General features: G+C 45.6%; 2 protein-coding genes across 2 annotated transcripts in view; one reads left to right on the top strand and one right to left on the bottom strand.

Moving 5' to 3' along the window:
• Window positions 1-8822, top strand: part of LOC138962383 (glutamine-dependent NAD(+) synthetase-like) — a 33941-nt gene extending 25119 nt beyond the window's left edge. The window contains exon 19 of the mRNA XM_070334187.1: window positions 186-8822. Within this exon, the coding sequence (XP_070190288.1) occupies window positions 186-1142 (957 nt within the window). The 3' untranslated portion in view covers window positions 1143-8822. The remainder of the gene's footprint in view (window positions 1-185) is intronic.
• Window positions 8823-20570: 11748 nt separating this feature from the next.
• Window positions 20571-22467, bottom strand: part of LOC138960913 (serine-protein kinase ATM-like) — a 92313-nt gene continuing 90416 nt past the window's right edge. The window contains exon 56 of the mRNA XM_070332546.1: window positions 20571-21986. Coding sequence (XP_070188647.1) covers window positions 21805-21986 — 182 coding nt within the window. The 3' untranslated portion in view covers window positions 20571-21804. The remainder of the gene's footprint in view (window positions 21987-22467) is intronic.

Here is a 22467-nt window from a genome sequence, read left to right as displayed (position 1 = left end):
GGTTCTGTGGGTTGAGATCAGTGTATCATGAGTTTGCACCCCTTCCTCTTTATCTTTTTTAAACTGAAACAGACACCTATGCACAGACCTGGATAAAGAAGCAGCACACAGACATGAAACACACACATTCACACACAAGCATACACAGTCAAAACCTTGCCTCAAAAGATCCATTGTGTGTTCAGGCCAAGAAGATGGGGCAGGTGTTGAAACTGCGTGAACCCGGCAGCATGGAGGAGGGTAACGCAAACGACGTGGACAGCGACACCGGCGCCAGCCCTCGCCTGGTCATCAACACCGCGCCTAAAGACTCTGTCAACGCTTCTGTCTCGTCCCCCATGGGTGTCACTGTGTCCCTGTCTTCCCAGCTGGCTCTGCTGAGGAACGGCAACGGCACGATCACCACCAGTAGCCCCCGTCAGATCCTGCAGTCCACGCCGGCCTTGGCCGGGAGGTATGTCCCCCTTCAGCCTCATCAGGTTCAGCAGCTGCAGCTTCAGCAGCAGGCGCAGTTCTTGCAGAGTCTGTCGGCTGCCCAGCAGCTTTCCCAGCTTTCGGTGCCTGTGTCGTTCAGCAAGGTCGGCAAAGCGGGCCCTCCTGCTATTGCTTCTGTAGCTGCTAACGGTGCTCCTACGTCTGAAAGCAGTGGCAGCAACTCGGCAGAGTACATTGTCAACCGCGTGCCCGGGTCGGATAACACAGTCCTCCTGAGCTCCGGCCGTTACGCCACCATCGACCCCAGCATGCTGGGTCCCATCAATGCCCTGATGGCCGTGGCCAACCAGCGACCGTTGCCCACACCCGAACCAGAAAGAACCACCGCAGGCAGACAGCCGTCGGCGCAGTCACTTGCACTCCCAACTCCCGCATCTGATCCGCCCAAGAAAAAGCGTCGTCGAAAGGCAGTGGAAAAGCCTGCTGCAGACGCAGAAGGTGGCAAAGGAAAGGCAGCAGAAAAAGGCAGCAACTCCGGGAAGAAAGCTCTTCCGGAAAAGGCGGCCAAAGCTCGATCAGAGTCTGCCTCTGTCCTGGAGGGACTGGCCAAAAAAGTGCGCAGAAACTCATTAGATGTGCAAGCAGGCGACAAAGGTATGCCAGTGCTGATGAAGGAGGGCGAGGGAAAACAGCCTGTCCTTGTGTAGGCATGCGACTTCACAAATGAAGTCTACTAGACAGAGAGAGCGTGTGCATGTGCAATTGTGTAGGCCTGTGACTTCAGAAATGAAGTCTCAGAGACAAAGAGCATGTTTGTGTTTAACTGTGTAGCCCTGTGACTTCAGACATGAAGTTTCAGAGAGAGAGAAAGAGAGAGAGGGTGTGTGTGTAACTCTATAGGTCTGTGACTTACAAAATTAATTATTTTCCAAAACAGAGAGTTAGAGCATGTGTAACTGTGTAGGCCAGTGACTTCAGAAATGATGTCTCTTAGAGGGAGGAGGGAAGAAACAGATAGTGTGTGTGTGTGTGTGTGTTCTTATTTTCTTTTTACATTTAGTCAAGTTTTGACTAAATGTTTTAACATAGAGGGGGAATCGAGACGAGGGTCGTGGTGTATGTCTGTGTCTGTGTGTGTGTGTGAGTGTGGAGCGATTCAGAGTAAACTACTGGACCGATCTTTATGAAATTTTACATGAGAGTTCCTGGGTGTGATATCCCCAGACGTTTTTTTCATTTTTTCGATATATGTCTTTGATGACGTCATATCCGGCTTTTTGTAAAAGTTGAGGCGGCACTTTCACACCCTCATTTTTCAATCAAATTGATTGAAATTTTTGTAAAGCAATCTTCGCCGAAGGCCGGACTTTGGTATTGCATTTCAGCTTGGTGGCTTAAAAATTAATTCATGACTTTGGTCATTAAAAATCTGAAAATTGTAATTAAATTTTTTTTTATAAAACGATCCAAATTTACGTTCATCTTATTCTTCATCAATTTCTGATTCCAAAAACATATAAATATGTTATATTCGGATTAAAAACAAGCTGTGAAAATTAAAAATATAAAAATTATGATCAAAATTAAAATTCCAAAATCGGTTTAAAAACAATTTCATCTTATTCCTTGTCGGTTCCTGATTCCACAAACATATAGATATGATATGTTTGGATTAAAAACACGCTCAGAAAGTTAAAACGAAGAGAGGTACAGAAAAGCGTGCTATGCAGCACAGCGAAACCACTACCGCGCTAAACAGGCTTGTCAGTTTCACTGCGTTTTGCACGAGCGGCGGACTACGGTCATTGTAAAAAAATGAAGTGCGTTCAGTTTCATTCTGTGAGTTCCACAGCTTGACTAAATGTAGTAATTTTGCCTTACGCGACTTGTTTTGTAGTTTCCCTGTGAACGCAGTGACAAATTCAGATAATTCTGATTAAATTACATATTACTTCCCCAAATCTCATAAATAGCAATTTACTTCCGTTAAGTGCTTAAACGTTGAACACGCTTCCCTGGTAACACAAGGGAAGCCACTCCCCTAAAGAAAAAATCACATAAACAGTCACTAGACCACGTGATACCTCAGGGTAGGCTCCCCTTATCGCCACGTGACACGCGGCCGCCATCTTCAATTCACTTCTCTTCCAACGCCTGAGCTGCTCAGACGTGTTGGTTCACGCTCCGGCCTTTTGTGGCCGTTTCAGCTTTTTTGAAGCTGAGTTGTTCCCTGGTTTTCTCTACGTTCGGGTGAGACCTTTCTATTTCGTATTGTGGCTAGCGTTTTCTGTTGTAGAAATTGTTTGATACAACTTTTTCGGTCAACATGTCTGACAAAGAACATAAGAAACGTGCGTCTGCATCAAAAGAAGCGAGTTCAGATTCTTCTTCTAAGCGGTCAGCTAAGAAAACGAAAGCCAATCCTACTGTTCTTGTTACGGACCCTCTCAATGATACTTCATTTAGTGTTGTTATTGATCCTCCTGAGTCTCTTGTTGATTCTGCCGCTCCTGGACTTAGCGTTAATCCGGCAGACAAAGCTCCGTTAGACAAGGAGCAAATGATGGAGATTTTTCATTCCTTTGCTGGTCAGCTTAAAGACATTTTTGCTGAGGAAAGGAGAGCGTCTAGTCGTGGTACGTCCATTCTTCCTTCTAGGGTTGGTGGTGTGCAATCTTTGGCTAAATTGCGTACACCTTCAGCTACCGTTACGTCGGCCGACGTCTCGGTTGAGTCTCCGTCTTCCGGTCGGTACGAGTGGCCATGCTCGTTTCCGGAACTGGCTTCAGGTGTCCCTCACCTTCAAGGTATGTCTGGTCAGGCACAGGAAGTCAGCTGTCGTTCCGCGACAGTGGGTGACCAGCGTGTCTTACAAGAGCGTCCAATAGCGGGTACACCTTCCTTTCTTGCGGACGTCTCTTGTGCCACCCCTCTGGGGGTGCGTCGCGAGCGTATATTACATAACGCTTCGTCGATAGCACAGGCATCTTCCGGTCCGCTTGAGGAACCGGAAGAGGACATTGGCCAGATGTCTCGAGAGGCGGTCACTTCCGGTGATCGACCTCGCTCGGTTCCGGTTACCGCTGCCAGTAATACTGAGTGTACTGAACGCGGTTTCTTACCGGAAGGAAGCGCTTTTGCGCAGGACTCTTCGTCTGTTTACGGAAGTGCTAATTCCGAACAGGATGAGGAAGTTTTCCGTTTACCGGCAAGGTTTATCCAGGCTCTTGCGCTTGCAGCAGAGGTGACCTCACGGTATTTTCCGGAAGGGGTGGTCGCAGGTGTAGACGCTTCTGCTCCTCCTAAATCAGCTGTTGACGATTTTTTACCATCGCAACCTGTCGCCTCGGGGTTTCGTTTCTCAGAATCTCCCTTGGTGGCTTATGAAATGGCGAAAGTTTTGGCTACTCACCCACCTCTGGGTAGTAACATTCCTCTTCGACCAGTGCCACTTCTGGTGGCGCATGGACCGGTTCCCCCTTCAGTGGATTCATGGCTGGCCACAGAGCAGCAGGCTTCTGTGTTTCGTCATGCCACACACAGGAAGTTAGTGTTGAAACATTCCAATCGCGGGTTGATTCAAACTTTTGCCCTACCTCGGGCTCCACTTCCGGTGACTCCAGCTGTTGACTTCCTGCGTTTTGAGCATTTCAAGAAGGATAAAGCTTTTCCTTACACTGAATCTTCTCTTCTGGGGTTAGAGGAAACAGGCAGATCTGCACTGGAACTTGCATCCCTCTCGGATACGCTGCTGCGGTCTTTGACGCGGGCGCTTACTTCTTCCCTAGAACCTTTTGAGTTCAGGCAAGATGCAAGCGAACAGGATGTGGCGGCACTTTTGTCGGCATTGGCTAAAGTTTCGGCGCAACAAATGGCCTCGTCAGCACGGCTCTACGCTCATGCAGTTTTCACTCGAAGGGATAACTTCCTCTCCGAGTCTAGACTGCAGGATCGGAGAACTATTGACTCTTTGCGCACGTCTCCCTTCACGGAGGAGGCGCTCTTTGGTCCTTTGGCTCTTGATGCTCTTCACAAAGAGACCCAAGAGGCAAAGGATTTGGAGTTTGCCAGATACAATCAACGCTCCGCTAGTCATACCAAACCATCCAGCTCTGCTACCTACATGGCCCCTGCGGCTAAAGGAAGCTTTAAGCAAAACTCTGGTTCCTCTCGAGGTCGTGGAAGGGGTGCTTCTTCTAGCAACAAGAAGCCTTCCTTTGGCAAGTCTCGGGGGTCTGGGCGAAAGCCCAACCCCCAATGATTCCCCCCCGATCTGATTATCTCTGCAGCCTCCATTCCCGTGATGGTGGGCGGTCCGTCTCGGGCGATCGAATTTTGGATGCAGAACGTATCCAACAATTGGATCGTAGGGATAGTCAGATCGGGGTTCCGGCTTCTCTGGAAAGAGGAAAAGGCTCCTCTTACCAGAGTTCTCCCTCACTTTTCTTTTCCGGCCAACAAGGAATCAGTCATGGTCATAGATGCCGAGATTCTGGCCCTTTTACGGAAGCAAGCGGTGGAGGTAGTATTAGATCATTCCTCCCCCGGCTTTTACAACCGGATTTTCGTGGTACCCAAGGCCTCAGGGGGGTGGCGCCCAGTTCTGGACCTTTCCTCCCTGAACGCCTACCTAAGGGACATACGCTTTACCATGGAAACACCAGCTACGGTCAGGGACGCTCTTCGCCCGGGCGATTGGGTCACCTCCATCGACCTCTCAGACGCGTATTTTCATCTTCTCATACATCCTTGCGACAGGAAGTGGTTGAGGTTTCGGTGGAGAAACAAGGCATACCAGTTTCGGGCCCTGCCCTTTGGCCTATCCCTAGCGCCATGGATCTTCACAATGGTTGTCCGACAGATTTGTGCTCTTATCCGGCAGAAGGGGGTACGTCTTCGGGCGTACCTCGACGATTGGCTGATTCTGCATCAGGATCGAGGTCTTTGCCTTTCTCACACTCATGTCGTCCTGCGTCTCGCATTGGATATGGGATTTGCAGTCAATCAGACCAAGTCGGATCTCACTCCCGCTCAGGAGTTTTCTTACCTGGGTATGAGATTCGACACAGTAGCCTGGACCGTTCGGCCCTCTCTCAAGAGAGTGGACAAACTCCAAGACTTAATCAGAAATCTGAACAAGCAGCACAGTGCTCCTATGAGGATTCTGGCGTCCGTGTTAGGACAAATGGAATCAATGTCCAAACTTGTACCGCTGGGACGAGTGTTCAAGCGTCCTTTTCAGTCAGCTCTAGCAGCGGCTTGCGATCCGGCCTCTCAAGGCTGGGAGGTGTCTGTTCCCCTTCGGGACTGGTTTCGTCGCACAACCAATCAATGGTTGCAGACGGAATGGATTTTGCAGGGCGTTCCGATTGTCCTTCCGTCCTACAGTGCAGAGCTTTGCACAGATGCCTCCATGGTGGGATGGGGTGCTCATTTGGAACAGCACACGGCCTCAGGCCTCTGGGATGCTGTCCAAATGAAATCCCACATCAACAGACTCGAACTCGAGGCTGTGGCGCAGGGCCTTCTGGCTTTTCTGTCGCATCTGCAAGACAAACATGTGCGTGTCCTGACGGACAACACCACGGTTGCGGCTTATATCAACAACCAGGGCGGAGTTCGCTCTCCCTCCCTGTCGCTGAGAGCGTGTCAGATTCTGACCTGGTGCCAACAACAGCGGATCGTTCTGTCCGCGAAACATCTTCCGGGACGGTTGAACGTTGTGGCAGACGCTCTCAGCCGGTCTTCCCGTGTGATTCACACGGAGTGGACTATCACGCATCACGCACTCCAGCGGCTTTGGGTCCATTTCGACAAGCCACAGATAGATCTGTTCGCGACACGGTTTTCAAAGAGACTTCCTCTCTTCGTTTCCCCGTGTCCGGATCCAGAGGCAATGGCAGTGAACGCCATGGAACTGGATTGGTCGGGCCTGGTTGCGTACGCGTTTCCTCCACCATCCCTGCTCGGGAAAGTGTTACGAAAAGTGGAGATGGAGCGGCCCTCTCTGGTGTTAGTAGCTCCTTTGTGGACAAGCCAACACTGGTATCCGGACCTACTGCGCCTGTCTCGAGGCTCTCCCGTCCCTCTCAATCTAGTAAAGGGAGAGCTTCTACAACCAAGAACAGGCATTCCTCACGGAAATCCGCAGTCTCTGCGTCTTCACGGGTGGATGTTGTGAGAAATTCTCTTCTGCACGCAGGTGCTTCGGACATCACTGTTTCGTTGATTCAAAAAGCTCACAGAGCTTCCACAAGTTCGGTTTATACCTCACACTGGAAGGCTTGGAATACTTGGTGTCAGTTAAACAACGTCAACCCAGTAGCGCCTAGGTCCATGCAAGTCGCTAATCATTTGGCTTGGTTGTCTTCACAAGGTTGTTCTGCCTCCTCCCTTAAGGTTAGAAGATCAGCTATATCTTCAACATTACGACAATTAGGGCATGTTATCAATCTTGGCGGTCCAATAGCTTCAGTGCTGAAAGGCGCCTCGATTGCAGATATTAAAACCAAACAACCAGTACCGGCTTGGGATCTCTTTCTTGTCCTTGAATTTTTGAGATCGTCAGACTTTGAGCCTTTGCATGTGGCAAGCTTACAAAATCTAACCCGCAAGACATTAATGTTACTGCTGTTAGCTACGGCCAGACGCGGTAGCGAGGTACATTCTTTATCTGGCCTGCAGAAAGACATTTCGTTTCAAGCAGACGGTTCCGTCTCACTTAATTTTCGACCAGATTTTCTGGCAAAAAATCAGAGGCCAGATCAGCAATCACCAGTGATCACAGTTATGCCACTGTCTAATATCTTAGCTCCAAACGATCCAGATCTTATGAACTGTCCGGTTCGTGCGCTAACGACTTACTTATCTCGTACAAGCCCCATTCGGGCTAGTAGTCAGAAGCTGTTATTCATCTCCACGAACACAGCTAGACACAAAGACATTGCCAAAGTCACTTTAGCAAAATGGGCTTCCACTCTCATTAGACAAGCCTATGTGTGGTGGCAGCAGAATGATGGTGGACGGTCTTCTCAGTTCATCCTTCCTCTCTCCTCGGCGAGGACTCATGAGACCCGTGCTTGGGCCTCATCTCTCGCTGTCCTCAAATCCAGGCGTCTATCTGAGGTCTTGGGCGCCGCTTACTGGAGATCAGAAGACGTCTTCCTGAATTACTATTTGAGGGACGTCGCTGCCACTCGTCCTGATGGATGCAACGTCCTACCTGCGGTCGTGGTTGCCGGGCAGGCTCTACCCAGAAATTAGGGTGAGTTATCTGTCTGCTTATATTCATGTTTTATGATCCCACCTCCTTAAGTAGCAATCTGCTATTTATGAGATTTGGGGAAGTAATATGTAATTTAATCAAAAATTTTAGTGTAAATTTTCATTTGATTAATATACTTACCCAAATCTCATATCAAATGCCCTCCCACCTACCCCGCTTTCAGACTTGCTCAGGCTTGTCAAGAAGTGAATTGAAGATGGCGGCCGCGTGTCACGTGGCGATAAGGGGAGCCTACCCTGAGGTATCACGTGGTCTAGTGACTGTTTATGTGATTTTTTCTTTAGGGGAGTGGCTTCCCTTGTGTTACCAGGGAAGCGTGTTCAACGTTTAAGCACTTAACGGAAGTAAATTGCTATTTATGAGATTTGGGTAAGTATATTAATCAAATGAAAATTTACACTAAAATTTTTGATTTAAATGATGAGCACACATCACTGCAGGGCGTTGAAAAGATTTATTTTCTTCTGCAAATTTGCCCTAATGGCCATGAACGTTTTGGCAATTTTCTGAAGTTTTGAGCAGTCCTTTACATCACCTTTCTGCCAACTGTGAAAAATGTGTCAATGCTGCCAAAATGACGGGATAGTTTTGGGTGATTTTGAAATAACTTCTGTTGTGCTGCCGAATGTCGACGTCCAATGTGACAGGATGTACTCCCTTTTCATTCACGTTTCATGATTTCAGTCATTTCTTTGTAAGAAAATGTCAGTGAAATCTGCAGGTTAAATAATGAAACTAAAAGACAAACAGTAATTCATCAGACTGAGACATTGATGGGGTACTATTGTATTCATTTTTTTAAAAAATTTTTTTAATTCATATGTTGTGTTTCATGTTGGTCAGTGAGCTGTGCATTAGCATGCTGTTTTGTATAAAACTGAAAGGTCAGTGTTAAATTTGTCATGAGAAAAGAAACTGTGTAATTTTGTTGTTGGAATACTAAACATGTTCATGCCGAGAAAGATGTACAGAAATCTGGTTGGTTTGGTGTTATGCATTCAAGTTACTTTTGTATTGGAATTACTGTTCCATTTTTTTTAACTTGCCTTAACTTTGAAAATAATTTTTTCCTGAAGACTCAGGAGAGCTGCTAGCCACCCCACTATCACTGACTTTGAGTAGTGTCTCTAAAAAGATTAAACAACTTAAGTTTATTATCCATCGTGAACACTCTGGTTCATTCTGCCTCCTGATCCAGTTGATTTTAAGTGTTTCAGATGATTCATTTGTGAATTGTGGTAGGTGAATATGATTGTGCGTCTTTATGAGATTTTCCTGAGGTGATGCATTGCAAGTTCTAATTCTCCCCCCGCGGGTTAGGGGGAAGAATTTACCCGATGCTCCCCAGCATGTCGTAAGAGGCGACTAACGGATTCTGTTTCTCCTTTTACCCTTGTTAAGTGTTTCTTGTATAGAATATAGTCAATGTTTGTAAAGATTTTAGTCAAGCAGTATGTAAGAAATGTTAAGTCCTTTGTACTGGAAACTTGCATTCTCCCAGGAAGGTCATATATTGTACTACGTTGCAAGCCCCTGGAGCAATTTTTTGATTAGTGCTTTTGTGAACAAGAAACAATTAACAAGTGCCTCTATTCCATCTCCCCTTTCCCCGTCGCGATATAACCTTCGTGGTTGAAAACGATGTTAAACACCAAATAAAGTAAAAGTAAAGTTCTAATTCTATCACTGTTTTTGTCGGAGGTCGATTCTGCAAAGTTTCACTTGTTTGCACATTGGAACTAGGCAAATGTATTAATTGCATCCTGAAGTGTGTGTTTTGCTATCTGTTTTGTTTCAGTTTTTTTGTGAGTTGAAAGGGAAGGGTTGTAATCCATTAAGATTGTTTTCTTAATGTTTGACAGTCTTTCGTTTGGTCCTGATAGTTAAATAAGAGAATAATACAGAGATTTTTCCTCTTGCAGGATTTGTACAGACCTCATTTCCAGTTACCGTGTGAATACATTTCACATCAGATTACCTCATTTAGTTTGGAAGCCTTTCACATCACTTTGTAAAGAAAATAATTTAAGAAGCGTTCTTAGAGGCATTTCCTAGTACATCACATGTGTGCAGGAATAATGATAATAATATAATAATACATGTAATAATACATGAACTTTTCTAAAGGGTATAAATCCAGTGAAACCCTGCTCAGAGTACAACTGGTATTCTTCCAATGGAACTCAGCAAGTATGTCTCTGATCAGTACGTTCACTGTGATGGTGGAGACATCTCACAGTACTGGCTGTCGGAGTCGCAGCAGATTGTGGAGTTTCTGGACTCTTGATCTTTGTAGCTATGCAATTCAAATGTAACATGAAAATTTCTTTTTTTAAACAGGCAGATTACTTACGTTTCAAAATCCAGAATAAAAAACAAGCAAGAACTGTAAGTGACAAATTCATACATAAGCAATGAGTTCTTGTCTTTTGTTGTGTCAAAAATTGAACGTCCCAAAATTAACCTTTCTTGTTTTGTTTATACAAGGAAAGTCTCAAAGTAATGCAAGAGGAAACCGGTTATTAATGATGTGCCAGCACCAAAGCATGCTCTAGAAATTTACTTGGCATTCCAGCATTTGTCCATGTAGGTCAGTTTGTATAGTTTGGGTACATTTGACTTTTTCTTTGAATGATCAAATGACGTCTCACTAGCAAGGTCTTCATAGGATTTGTCATGCAGCAGTTGAGAGTTAACATGCACACCAGACTGGAACAGGTAAATTTGGGCAGCGATGCCACATTTTTACTTTCGTTGGTCTCATCATCTTCATGTTTGCTTGACGGTATCCATCTTGTTAAGACGAAGAGTGATTTTCAGAGGGGTCTTTAAAGATGCATTCATCTGCTATCAAAGGTTAGATGGACAGATATTTGAGTAGATGTGCACAATTACACCCATACTCAAGATATTATTGCAAGTAGCGGAAGAAGACAATAAAGTAATGCCATGGGCAGGTTAGACACAAGGCTGCATTCCTTTTCATCTCTGAAGACAAAACATTTTACTTTATGGGGTCACTCTCGAGAGGGAGCACACATTTTGACTTTTGAGGTTCGCTTTTCATATCTAAACCTGGTTCATATGGAAGGTAACATTTTTGTTAAGCTTAGTTAATATATGTACTCATTCATTAAATAGTGTGCTGCCAAATCATCGAAAATCTGAAATGTAACTAAAAGTACATGTAATGTGAATGGTTTTACTTATTTTTGTTTCTTTATATCTCGTTTTTCACTCAAGTTGTTATTTCACAAATCATAGATGTTTGGCTTACACTTGTTGCGTTTGATTCTAAGTTTAACCTGAATGGTTATCAATTTATTTACTGTTTTTCTTTATTGGAATTCTTGATTTGTTTATAATTGTGCCTAATCCACCATAATATACCGCTTTAAATCTTGAGAACATTATTTATGGCTGGGAGTTGTCCACCCAGGTTCTGTTCAGTCTGCTTGTAGTGAATTGAAATGATCATTTTGTTCTCTACGCTTGTGAATTGAAATGATCATTTTGTTCTCTACGCTTGTGAATTGAAATGATCGTTTTGTTCTTTACGCCTGTGAATTGAAATGATCGTTTTGTTCTCTATGCCTGCTGTAATCTTATTTGTGAAATGATTCTGTCGTAGGTTTGGCTGTACGTTTAAAAAAAAATCCTTATTTGCAAAATGCCTCAGACTAAAGTAAGTGAGGTGTATATATATATATAGGTTCTTTGCAGTACTCATCTCAACATTTTACAGTTATGTTATGGTAAAGTTAATTGTGAGACAAAAGACTTCTCTTTTAGAACAGAGATGTTATGCTGGCAGCTTTTTTTCTTGATGTATATAGAATGTTTAATCATCAATTATTCATGAGCGTCTGTGTCACAGAATTAACATGCTTTTTTTTTTTTGGGGGGGGGGGGGGGGGATTTAGAGTTAAATACATTAAAAAAATCTGTATGACAAAAATGACATGCATTTCTGGTTGTTGCTGCTTTTCTTTTTGTGTGTGTATGTTGTTGCTTTTTTTTTTTTTTTTTTTTTGGGGGGGGGGGGGGGGGGGGACATACAGTTAATACACAAAAAACAAATCTTGATGCAAACTTCTGCATAGAATTGGGTCTTTATTAGGAAGGCACTTTTAATAGAGACCTAATCATCAGAACTCTATGAACCTTCTACTATTAACATTTTCATAACAATGCCTGTCTTGGCCTGCAAATTTCAGACACTTTTCAAAGTTATCTAGGGTACAGAATTTATTTGGTTCAACTAAACTCAAAATGTAATTTGATTAGTAACATTTAATTTGTTTCATTATTCACATTTCATTATTCATTTCATTTTTTGTTTTTGACAAACATGAGGAATTTAACTTTGGTACCTTGCAATGGCTAATGAAACCTTGCTGTTCACACCTGTAAATTGAAAGACCTGCTTCATTGATATCTTTATCTTGTATTTGGTTAATTAAGCACTCTGACATTTAACAAAGCCTTTCATACTTCTTTGTCAATGGTTCATACTGTGACATACTTCTTCTTCTTCTGTGTTCTGTGACATACAAGTTACAAACAAAACAAAATCTGTTCTGGTTTATATTTTTATAAAAAGTATTTTTGCAAAAGAACCATACATAAACACTTTTTATTTCACACATTAGCAACTTTGTGCATAAAGATCACAATCTTCACAACTACAGCGCTGCATATATTTCAACAGTGTAATACATGAAAATGATCAAGCATTTTTGTACATGTACCTAAGGTAACGAACTGGATTTTAACTCGTCTGCATACAAAGTACATGTGTAGTTAACACAGAGCAAATACAAACATGGAACACTTTTAAATCAGTATCTATTATGTATTAAACTTGCTTTGTACAAAAATGAGTAAAAGGAACATGAGAGAAAGTTACACGAAAAGACTAAAAACAGCAGTTCAAGAATAAATTAGCTTTGGCTACAAAAATCTGCATTATTAATATTTTGAATTTTGCATCGACTGCTATCATGAATCCTGGGAACGGATGTGAATATTTTTACCTTGGCCGAAAGCATTTGTAGAAACTAACACAATGCAGATGTAAACCAAAATCACACAAACATTGCAGCATAAAAACAAAATTCAATTTTTGTATGACACTTGTGGATACTCTCTCCCTTCCCTCTTGCAAGAACAAGCATGAAGTATTCTCCCTTTCAAGCATAACACTTGCAAAGCATTCAACAGATTAACAAAGGAGCAAACTGACTAGGTCACTTCAGCGCACAAGACACTTAAACAGCGTTCACTAATAAAAATCATTGGAATAAAGTATTTGATTGTCGCAAATATTGCTAAAACTACAATTTCCACAAGCATTTCAGAGCAAGCCTCGTTGCACTGTACTATCACAAAACATAACTTTCCATGTCATCCCCTAAAATCAAGTGACATCACAATAAATGGCTTTGTCATCATTTTCACGAGTTTTCATTCACAAACACCTGGTAAATAAATCTCATGTTCCCCATGCAATAACTCGAAGTGGTGAATGCAGGGTTCCTGCAGGGCACAGCTGATACAATTCAATGAGTTTTCAAGGACATTTCCAGGACCAAATAAATGCTTTTCAAGGACATGATTTTCCTCAAATTAATGCAAAGCACCAAGCTTACCTTCAGTTTTTCAAGTCTGCAAACTATTAGTCATTCCGTAGTTGTTTCCCTTGCCAACTTCCGGGAAAGGAAGCAACTACGGGTGACTAGTAATAGTTCGTCTACTTTCGTTTTCACTCGATCTTTTATTCTCCCAAAATGTGTGTACTGTATTTGACGAAAAAAAAAGGGGGTTGCATTTTTTTTTAAATAAGACAAGCTGCTGACGAAATGTATAGGCAACAATTTGGAAAAATCAAGTACTTTTCAATGACTATTTAACAAAACTCTATTTTCAAGCACTTTTCAAGGCCTGGAAAAGGTTTTCCAATTTTCAAGGAGTTTTCCAGGGTTCAAGGACTCTGTACGAACCCTGTGAATGGGTTTGAGCTTTCATGTGAAACGTGGATTGTCAAAGTAAAAGCCAATCAGGCTGATTGTTTGATGTGTGGAACCATCGTGGCTTTGGATTTGTGTTTCCGAGGACAACGATTGTAAGCATTCACTCTCAAAGACCCAATCAATGTTGATAATTACTGCAGCGACTCATGGTCAATTTGCTTATCTCTGTAATCGCAAAATCCACAACGAAAAGTCATAAACACTTAAAAGAAAAGAAATATGCTCAACACTTACTGAATTCACAGGTATGATCGCAGCTCTGTACATTTTCAGACTGGAAGAAAAGCGTCAACAAGCTACGTTTGACGTCACATACAAGTTTCACGTGTTATCTCGTGCTACTGTGACGATGCTTTGTGGCCCGGAGTTGGATTCTAAAAATTCGTCTCCCTGTGGGTTATTGTGCATTTTGTTGCACAACCAAAATGATGACAAAAACGATGTTTGGTAGCTTGTTGTCAGACCAGCACTTTGTTGTTGGTCCTCGGGGAGCATATCGCCTTTTGTCTCATATTTATCAACCGCGGCCTTCGGCCTTGGTCGATAAAGATGAAGCAAAAGACGATATGGTCCCCTTGGACCAACAAAAAAGCTGGTCTGTCAACAAGCCACCAAACATCTTATAATATCCATGTGTGACTGTTTAAATGCATCCAATTCCATGTTCAATGTACTTGCTACAGTTGTCTGTTACTTCAATATACAGTTATAATTGTATCAGATTCAGTGCAGTAAGCTACAATAGAGGCGAAGGAAAATAAGAGTTACAAAAACACACAAATACAAACAAAGCCCCAAAATAACACAAAATCGAAAATTTTAAAAGTACATTTTCATTTGATTATTATTTGAATCACATATAGCATTGACACAGTCTGAGATGCTAAGGTCTGAAAACGCTTACCCGTCTAACATTTTTAAAGGGAAGCAGCCCCATCACCTAAAGAGCTAAAAAATAGCCATGGTAATGAGCACATACTCTGTGAGTTACCTCCCATTGGTATGTACTACGTCAATTCCTCTATCACCACGTGGCTACAATCATACGGCTTTAAAGAAACTAAAAAACCATACGCGGGGCAGGTGGGAGGGCATACACTATGTGATTCGGGTAAGTATATTAATCAAATGAAAATTTACTTTTAAAATTTTCGATTAAATTACATATTCTTACTCCGAATCACATATAGCAGATAGCTTCAACAAGGCGGTGGGAAAGAAAAAATTTCAAACTCACTCTCAAATCCTTGCCAGAAACTGGCCAGCTGCAATCAATGCAGGAAGTCCACGAGAGCTATCCTGACGGACAGCCGAGACGTCCCGAAGATAATAGTTTATAAAAACATCTTCAGAGCGCCAAAATGCTGTGGACAGCACCTCATCTAGCCTCTTAGAGCGCAAGACGGCTAAAGATGATGCCCAAGCCCTTGTCTCATGGGCTCGGGCCGAGTCCAGGGGAATGGCAGGCTGCGCCCCCCCCTTTGTTCAAGTGGCTCCACCCAAAAGCTTGTCTAATGAGGGAAGACACCCACCGGGCCAATGTTACCTTAGAGATGTCTTTTTCTCTTGCTGTGTTGAGCGAGATGAATAAAAGCCTCTGTGAGCTAGACCTGACCGGCTGAGTGCAAGCAAGGTAAAAACCAAGGGCACGAACTGGGCAATTAACCAAGTCCGGATCCAAAACGTTAGTAAGGGGCTTGACCAGAATCAGAGGAGAGGCTTGTTCCGGAGCTTGATTCTTTGCCAGAAACTCCGGGCGAAATCGCAAAGCGACTGAGCCATCTGACTCATACGAGATATCCTCTGGAATTCCAGAGAGGGCGTGAATTTCACTACCTCTACGAGCTGTTGCTAACAGTAACGGAAAAAGAGTTTTCCGTGTCAGATTGGAAAGGCTAGCGTCGCTCAAAGGTTCGAATTCGGCTGAACGCAAGAATTCCAACACAAGGAAAAGATCCCACTTAGGAGTGGGAGAGCGAGATCTAGCCTCCTTAAGGGCCGCGCCCTTAATGACTGCCGCAATCACTCAGCTGACACTAATGGAACGTCCAATCTGTTTGAGAGTCGCTGAGATAGCTGATCTCCGTACCCTCAGAGAGGAAGCAGAAGCCCCCTGGGAGGACAAGAAGGAAAGATGGTTGGCAATTTGCATGGAGCGAGGAGCAACAGAGTTCAATCCACCAGCAGAACACCAGGCAGCCCAGGCCCTCCAGTGTGAAGCATAAACAGACGAAGTAGACGCTCTGTGTGAGCGACCGACTAAGTCCATCGTCAATTCTGATGCTCCAGCACGCATCAGTGAGTCCCGAACAACCTCCATACGTGAAGCTTGAGCAACTGGGGCTCTTCGTGTGGAACGCCTGTTCGGGGCTGCACCAGCTCCCCTCTCACAAGTGAGAGAGGAATGGGAGGACCGTGAGCGAGCCTGAGCAGGTCCGGGAACCAGGCCTGCGATGGCCAAAGGGGGGCGACCAACAGAAGGGCCGGCCCCTCCAACTCCGCCTTTCTGATTACTCTGCCGAGTAACGGAAACGGCGGGAAGGCGTACGCCTCCAGACCCGTCCAGGGAAAGTCCAAAGCGTTCGTCTGCCATGCCTGAGGATCCGGGAACGGCGAGACGAACACCGGAAGCCTCTTTGAGAACCTTGTGGCAAAAAGATCTACCAAAGGCTTTTGGACCTGTGCCTAAAGGCGAAGCAGTGCCCCGTGAGTGATCGTCCACTCCGACTGAAGCACCCTGTCGGAGCGACTGAGCGCGTCCGCCAGAGTGTTCAGGCTCCCTGGAAGGTACCTGGCTGAGATCGTGATATGGTGTTGCGAACACCACTTCAGGATCTCGCAGGCCCTGTTCGAGAGAGACGGGGACCGCGAACCTCCCTGCTTGTTGAGATAAGCTGCCACTGTCGTGTTGTCTGTAAACAGACGAACATGCTTGGCATGAAGGGAGGGAAGAAACTCGACCAGAGCTAGAGCCACAGCTTCTAGCTCCAGCAAGTTGATGTGCCACAGGCTCTGTTCCGCCGACCACAGACCTGATGTACATAGGTCCGTGTGTGCCCCCCACCCCAGCAAGGACGCATCCGTGAAGAGGTCCATGTCTGGGGGAGGCAAGGCAATCGGCACTCCTCTGCAGACCCAATCCGTGTCTAACCACTGAAGGGTCGTGGACTGAAACCATCCCTGAAGAGGGACAAGGGCGTTCCAGTCCACCCGAGGAGAGTCCACATACGGTTTCAGTGCCAACTGAAAAGGCCGTTTGTGGACCCTGCCCAGAGGAACCAAGAGAGCCATGGACTCCATCTGCCCCAAGATGGAGGCGAGCGTCCGGAGGGAAGCCCTCAGGAGGGCAAAGTGGAGCGAATGTGAGCTTGGAGCTTGTCCACCCTCCTCTGGGAGGGTTGGACAGTCCAAGAGACCGTGTCGAAAGACATCCCTAGATAGGTGAATGTCTGGGACGGAATCAACTCCGACTTTGATCGGTTGATTGAGAAACCCAACAAGTTGGCTTCTCGAAGAACCGACTGGGTATGCTGTGAGCAGCCTGTCTGGGATTGGTTCAGAATGAGCCAATCGTCCAGATACACCCGCAGTCGAATACCCTGCGACCTCACCAGTGCGCAGAACTGTCTCACCACCATGGTAAAAATCCACGGAGCGAGAGACAGCCCAAAGGGGAGTGCGCGGAACTGGTAGATCTGATCGCCCCACCGGAAACGAAGCCATTTCCGGTCGGCCGGATGCAGAAGAATGTGGAAATATGCATCCGTCAGATCGATCGAGGTCGCCCAGTCTCCTGGACGGAGAGAGTCTCTGACCGAGGCTGGCGTCTCCATTTTGAATTTTATCTCTCTCAAGAAAGTGTTGAGATGGGATAAATCCAAAACAGGACGCCATGCTCCTGAAGCCTTGGGAACGGCGAAAAGACGACCGTAGAATCCCAGGGAGCTGTGATCTAGGACCCTCTTCGCCGCGCCCTTCTGTACCAGGGAAGCAATTTCCGCCTGAAGAACGGACCTTGCTTCCTGTGAGAAGGGGGGCTTGAAGACCGGCGGACGACGGGAAAGAGGTGCCTTTTCCTCCTGCCAGAGCAGTCGGAAGCCCGACCTCACCACTCCCACAATCCATTGGCTGTCTACAGAGACCATCCAATGCGAAAGTGCCCGGGAGGGGCCTCCCGCCATCACCAAGGTGGAGGGCGGAAGGGGGGTGAGACCGGGAGCACTTCATTGGGGGTGGGGCTTGCTGCTAGAGCCACCCCGCCCCCTTCCCGAAGCAGTTCTTTTCTTCGAACCACGAGAAACCTGCTGAGCTGGCCGTTTGGATGCAGGTTTGGGATGAGCCGAGGACTGAGCCTGCTTTTGCTGAGTAGGCTTAGTCTGTCTGATCCCCTGCAGAGTAAAGTCAGAGAACTGTTGGTCCTTATTTGACTGGATCTCCTTGTGTCGAGCGTCAAGCGCCATATGACCAAAGAGAGACCCCTCTGCGACCGGAGACACTCTCAACGTGTCTCTGGTAACCTGATCCGTAAACTGCGAGAGGAACAAATCCCTCCTGCACACGACTGCGTGAGTATAGTGCAGGGAGGATAGTCGCATCTGCTCTTCATTCACCCTAACCAGGGCTGCAAGAAGAGTAGAGACATCATCGGCATTCTGATCCTCACTGAGTGTGAACGGATCAAGACTCTCGGTCAGCGACCGTGAAAGCGTCCTGATGATCGTCTCAGAAATGGGTGCTAGTTCCAGGAGCTGACGTCCTATCTCCTCTGACGTGAGAAGGGTGTGTTCTGTTACTGTCACACCCGAATCACGCTTCACAGGTTTGGCCAACAGAGGAAGCAATTCCTGCGACACCTGTAAAGTTGTGCGCGGAAGAGCAAAGGACGAAAGCAAGTTCCGGCTGGGTCTGTTCAAGTTGAGCTTCCTATGACCCGAAGGAACAAAGGTAGAAGCTTGAGACTCCGAAGCCAGCCAAGGCTGAGCCTGTTCCAGAACTGGACCAAAAGGAACCAGAAGGGGAACAGGGACAGCGGGAAAACCACTTCCAGATTATGATGGCTTAGCCAAAACATGCGCAAGGTGGTAAGCCACCGAAGGAGACTCTTTGAACCGGAAGCAGGAATCATCCTCCTTCGCGGGACGAAAGTCAGACATAGCTGAAGGGGCAACCGAACCGGAAGCCGACAAAGCTGATGCACCCTCCGGAAAATAACGGGATGTCACCTCTGCCACAGCTTCAAGTACAGCCTTGAGCTTAGACGGGAATCCCGACCGTGTCTCCTCCCTAGCAACAGACTGAACGTCAGAGTAGTCGAGCAAAGGACACTGACCGAAGTCACAGTCGCCGGTGGCGGAAGGGTGTGCGGGATAACCGGAAACCGGAAACCCGTGTACCCGGAAATCATCTTGACTCATCCCTTGACTGACATGAGAGAAAGGGTAAGTCGAGTGACCATTCGAAGCCACCGGAACTGGATAGGCGGAAGTCACCCCACCCACAGGGTGAAGCAACGACTGCCCCGGCCGAGGCACTGCATGCCCGAAAGCCTGCCGCTGTTGTTCACTCACAGGCATCCGTCCGGAAGTGCCAGGAAGAGGAACAGCGTATCCGTCCGAAGCCGGAAATGCAACCGACGAAGCCGCACAATGCGGAAACGAGGGCTGCGTAGACTGAGGCCGGAAGCCATAAAGCCCGGAGGCCAGTCTCCGGTCAACCCCAGCACCGACCTCGGAGTGTACGTGTGGTGGGGGACCTATGCTTCCGGTGGGAAACGGAAGCGCAGCAGCCGAGAACGGCTGCCGCCCCTGTTCTGAAACGCCCGAGCCCACGGAGGAGAACATCGGGGGAGACAGAACAGGCGAATGCAAGTTGTGAAAGTGCCCCAGAGAACTGTCTCCCAAAAGGGAGTGTCCGGTCGCCTCACGAGGGCTGTTGGACCAGTTCAACTTACCGGCAGTGCCGCCGCGGGCGGCAGAAACCGAAAAGACAGGAAACTGCTCCCTGGAACCGGAAGCAGAAGGCGCCGACAAAGAAGCCAAGGACCGCACATCCCCCAGGGCCCCACGGACGGAGGAAGCACGACGCTGGTGGATGGCGTGGAACGCTGCATCTCCTCTTCAACCATGCTGCGAATCTCTGGAACCAAAGATTTAAGAAGAGAAGACACCAGAGCACCCTGCTCCGATGCCAACACAGAGGGAGAGGCAGAAACAAAAGAAGTGTCTGGCTGAGAGCCAGACGCAAGTGCACTAGGAGCAGAAATAGGCACAGTCATAACTGTGTTGCGAGCTTCATCAGAAACAACTATCACTGGTGGTTTGGAAGAAGAAGACGACTTAGGCTTAACCTTGCCCTTAACGTCAGCTTTACCCCACTTTTTATCCGAGTCAGCCATGCTGACCAACAACAAAAATGGCGTCAAACCACAAAAGTTACTGAAAAACACAAGTCCAAAATGGACAGAAATTCAGCAACTACAAGGCAAAAAATTCCTGTCAATAAAACGACAAAAGGAACGAGCTCACCAACTACAGAAGCCAGCAAGTAAAGTAGACGGGTAACGTGGCCGCCAGGTGTCAACCAACACAAGAGTCAGCCATGGGAGCGCCAAAATCAAACGACCTTCTCTCAAGAAGCTGAAAAAGTCGTATGATTGTAGCCACGTGGTGATAGAGGAAGTGACGTAGTACATACCAATGGGAGGTAACTCACAGAGTATGTGCTCATTACCATGGCTATTTTTAGCTCTTTTGGTGATGGGGTTGCTTCCCTTTAAAAATGTTCAACGGGTAAGCGTTTTCAGACCTTAGCATCTCAGACTGTGTCAATGGTATATGTGATTCGGAGTAAGAATATGTAATTTAATAGGTAACATTGCAATCCTTGAAATGAGTTTGCGTAAGATTTGGTTCGACTATCTTCAAATTAAAACATACATAGTCATGCCAAACTCAGAACACACCCAAAAAACAGCAACAGCAAATTTGTAGACCTTTGCACCAAGATGCATTATGCAATGATAATGAACGATTTAAATGACTTAGATAAGCACCTTGGTATGACAAAACCAATCATTAAAAATATGAGAAAATGCACAGTAATGGGTATACATCCAGTGAAGATAGAAACACAATTTTAAAGATTCAAATATTACTGACACCATTATCCATCTATAGTTACAACCGATATACATATTCCATAATGCTTGATGTACCAGGAACTACCAAGTTTTTTTATTCTTATTTTTTATTTGGCACAGAAAATGTTAAGAAATATTCAATGTCAACAACCTCCAAAATTGTCACGGAAGACATCATATCCACTTCACACACAACTTTCATAACTCAGATACAAGATGTCAAATCAAACTTTTGTATTCATGACCCTTTTTCTCTGTCCTTACTACAAAACTGATGCAGCTGCACACACTTATCATCAAAGAAACAAGCATACACACCAACACATTATTGCGACCGTTTCTTCGAACCCACAACTTCCATTCTCATTCCACAACAGTAATACCTCGTCCTGCTTCATTTCTCCAAAACAGGGTAACACTGCATATGTGCGTGGGAGTGTATGTGTGTCAACAGCTTCAGTACTTGCACCAAAAGCATATTACTTTCATGCTTCAAATCAGAACACTGCAATACTGGTCTGTGTGTGTGTGTTAGTGTATGTGTGTGCGTGTGCAGGCGTTTGTGTGTGTGTAGATGAGTGTGTGTGAGGGTGGTGTATGTGTGAAAGTGTAACAGCGACACATTCTTCATTCCACAATGATGACGAATCATTCAGATATATGGCTGCCAGCCGGCGTAAAGCTTGGAGAGGTTGTGTGTGTGTAGATGAGTGTGTGTGAGGGTGGTGTATGTGTGAAAGTGTAACAGCGACACATTCTTCATTCCACAATGATGACGAATCATTCAGATATATGGCTGCCAGCCGGCGTAAAGCTTGGAGAGGTTGTGTGTGTAGATGAGTGTGTGTGAGGGTGGTGTATGTGTGAAAGTGTAACAGCGACACATTCTTCATTCCACAATGATGACGAATCATTCAGATATATGGCTGCCAGCCGGCGTAAAGCTTGGAGAGGTTGTGTGGATCTCTGGATTTCTGAATGAGATGGTTGACCTGTCCGGCAACGCTGAGAGCAACGCCATCCTCCAGTCCCTGCAGTTTCTGCCGTAACCGTAGCAACACACGCTCTGCCAGCTTGTTGACTGGCCCATTTCCACCTGCAAACATTTCAACCAGGCATTTTCACAAGCTGTAGGCTTAATATTGCAGATAGGATAGGGTAGAGGGTGAATCTTTATCAATATTTTTGTTTTTGTTTATACAGATATCTTTATTCTCAACCCACAAGCTCCCTATAGCCCAAATTATTTCCATAATAATTTTTGCCATAAACATGTGAATCTTTCAGTGATTTCTGGAGGGGGGGTGGGGGGTACAAGAAGTACACAAAACAGAACATACTTATGAAATTTAGTTATGCTGTCAATTTTTCCAACAAAAAATTGCTTTCACACAGAAATTTGCAACATGCTCCAAGGAGGTGTTTGAAAACAACAGATCAAATTGCAACAGATCTACAACTCCAGACGACATGCAGAAATCACCCACCCTGCCATGCATCGGGAGAAGTGCCAACCTCAAAATGTATCGACTGAAAACTACAATCATAAATCACAATGTAACAGATCTACAACCGCA

The sequence above is a fragment of the Littorina saxatilis genome, linkage group LG3, assembly GCF_037325665.1.
Source record: "Littorina saxatilis isolate snail1 linkage group LG3, US_GU_Lsax_2.0, whole genome shotgun sequence".
Lineage (NCBI taxonomy): Eukaryota > Metazoa > Mollusca > Gastropoda > Littorinimorpha > Littorinidae > Littorina > Littorina saxatilis.
The sequence above is the reverse complement of the archived record's forward strand: the minus strand, read 5'-3'. Positions and strand labels throughout refer to the sequence as shown.